The 2,215-nt window shown below is 43.6% G+C and overlaps 1 protein-coding gene across 1 annotated transcript in view; it reads right to left on the bottom strand.

Moving 5' to 3' along the window:
• The window catches only part of ZYG11A (zyg-11 family member A, cell cycle regulator), a 60,115-nt gene that overhangs the window by 19,063 nt on the left and 38,837 nt on the right, over positions 1 to 2,215 (bottom strand). Inside the window, exons 7-8 of the mRNA XM_003793099.1 lie at positions 1,711 to 1,810; positions 1,569 to 1,622 (exon numbers count right to left, since the gene is read on the bottom strand). Of these exons, the coding sequence (XP_003793147.1) occupies positions 1,569 to 1,622; positions 1,711 to 1,810 (154 nt within the window). The remainder of the gene's footprint in view (positions 1 to 1,568; positions 1,623 to 1,710; positions 1,811 to 2,215) is intronic.

Below are 2,215 nucleotides of genomic sequence, written 5' to 3'. Positions count from 1 at the left end.
AAAAAAAAAAAAAAAACAGAAAAAGGCCAGGTGTGGTAATCCTAATACTCTGGGAGGCTGAGGCTGGTAGACTGTCACAGGTTCGAGACCATCCTGAACAAGAGCAAGATCCCTGTCTCCAAAAAACTAGCTGGACGTTGTGGCAGGCGCCTATAGTCCCTGGTACTCGGGCTCCAGTGCTTCTCTACCCTCAGCCTCCCAAGGGTATGAGGTTGCTGTGAGCTGTGAAGCCATGGCACTATACCAAGGGAGACAAAGTGAGACTCTGTCTGAAAATGAATGAAAGAAAGAAAAAAAAATAAAGATGGCTTAAACATCAACTAAAATAAGTACAAAATGAAACTATGTACATTTTTATTTTTTTTAAATAATTAACTAGTTACTAGTAATACTAATTTATTAACACTTGTGACAGAAGTATGTTAGAGACTAGAGGATGTAATTTGTAGAAAGCTATGTAGCAGAGCTAAGCCCTTATTTATCACAGCAACAAAATCAATTGAGAACACCTAAACAAGAAACTACAGAGCAAGCATTTTATTTAGAAATGTAAAAATTAATTCTGAAACTAAGAGAAAGGAAAGAGAAGGTAAGAGAAGGAAAGGAAAGGAGATGAAAGGGAAAATTAGCCAGGTGCTGTGCAAGAGCCTGTAGTCCCACCCACTCAGGAGGCTGAGGCACGAGGATCACTTGAGCCCACGAGTTCCAGGTTGCTGTGAACTAGGCTGATGCCATAGCACTCTAGCCTAGACAACAGAGGAAGACCATCTCAGAAAAAGAAAAAGAGGGCGGTGCCTATGGCTCAGTGGGTAGGGCACTGGCCTCATATACCACAGGTGGCAGGTTCAAACCCAGCCCCTGCCAAACTGCAACAACAACAACAACAAAAAAACAGCCAGGCGTTGTGGCAGGCGCCTGTAGTCCCAGCTAATCGGGAGGCTGAGGCAAGAGAATCACCTAAGCCCAGGAATTGGAGGTTGCTGTGAGCTGTGTGACGTCACTCTACCTATGGCAATTAAGTGAGACTCTGTCTCTATAAAAAAAAAAAAGAGAGAGAGAAAAGAAAGAAATGGCTGGAAGAGTAGAAAGTTTCTTATGTACGCCATGCTTTATAGATTCTCATTTAGGTCTTTTAGAATGCTTTGATTTTTTTTTTTTTTTGAGATAGAGCTTCAAGCTTTCCCCCTGGGTAGAGTGCTGTGGCATCACAGCTCACAGCAACCTCCAACTCCTGGGCTCAAGCAAGTCTCCTGCCTCAGCCTCCCAAGTAGCTGGGACCACAGGAGCCCGCCACAACACCTGGCTATTTTTTTGGTTGCAGCCGTCATTGTTGTTTGGCAGGCCAGGCTGGATTCGAACCCGCCACCTTGGGTGTACATGGCTGGCGCCTTAGCCACTTGAGCCACAGGCACCGAGCCAGAATGCTTTGATTTTTTAAAAGAATGATCACACATTACTTTTTTTAAAAAGTGGTTATGAAAGTGACAATCAGGGAGAGCCCAATCCATAACAGATACTTCATGGGCTGTGCTTTTCCTGGGCAAAAAAAAAAGTGACAATCAACCTACCTTAACTGCCACAAAGAGTTCTTCTTTAAGTTGTACAGTTTGCTCAGGTGAGAGCTAGAAGCAAACAGAAAACCTAATGTGAAATACGTGAGCTCTACAAAAACTAGGGAGACAGAAACCTTACCTTTGAGCAATCACATACCTGCAGGGCTAGAATAGAGGTGATGCTCACTGCCATGGTTTGCATCTTGGGGTTTTCATGCTTACAGAGCCATCTCATAACAAACTTGGCAGCATCAAACCTGAAAAAGCAGCATTTACTTTTCTCACAATTATATGAAATTTGTGAAAACTGTAAATGGAGGAGAGAAATCACTTAGCTTTCCCCATCTAACCCTGTAATAAAAACAATCTTGGACTTCTAAAGTCTCAACTATGAAAACCAAGAACATTTGGCAAAGAGAGGAAAAGACCAGGAGGGCAACAGAAAAGTACACAGATAAGGATATGAGCAAAAATGGCCGGCATGATGGCTCACGCCTGTAATCCTAGCACTCTGGGAAGCTGAGGCCGGTGGGCTGCTTGAGTTTAGGAGCATGAGAGCAACCTGAACAAGAGCCAGACCCCATCTCAACTAAAAACAGAAAAACTAACTGGGCTTGTGGTAGTTGCCTGTAGTTTCAGCTACCCAAGAGGCTAAGGCAAGA

The sequence above is a fragment of the Otolemur garnettii genome, unplaced genomic scaffold (assembly GCF_000181295.1).
Source record: "Otolemur garnettii isolate 467f Iridium unplaced genomic scaffold, OtoGar3 scaffold00066, whole genome shotgun sequence".
Classification (NCBI taxonomy): Eukaryota; Metazoa; Chordata; class Mammalia; order Primates; family Galagidae; genus Otolemur; species Otolemur garnettii.
This window is presented reverse-complemented; position numbering and strand designations above follow the sequence as displayed.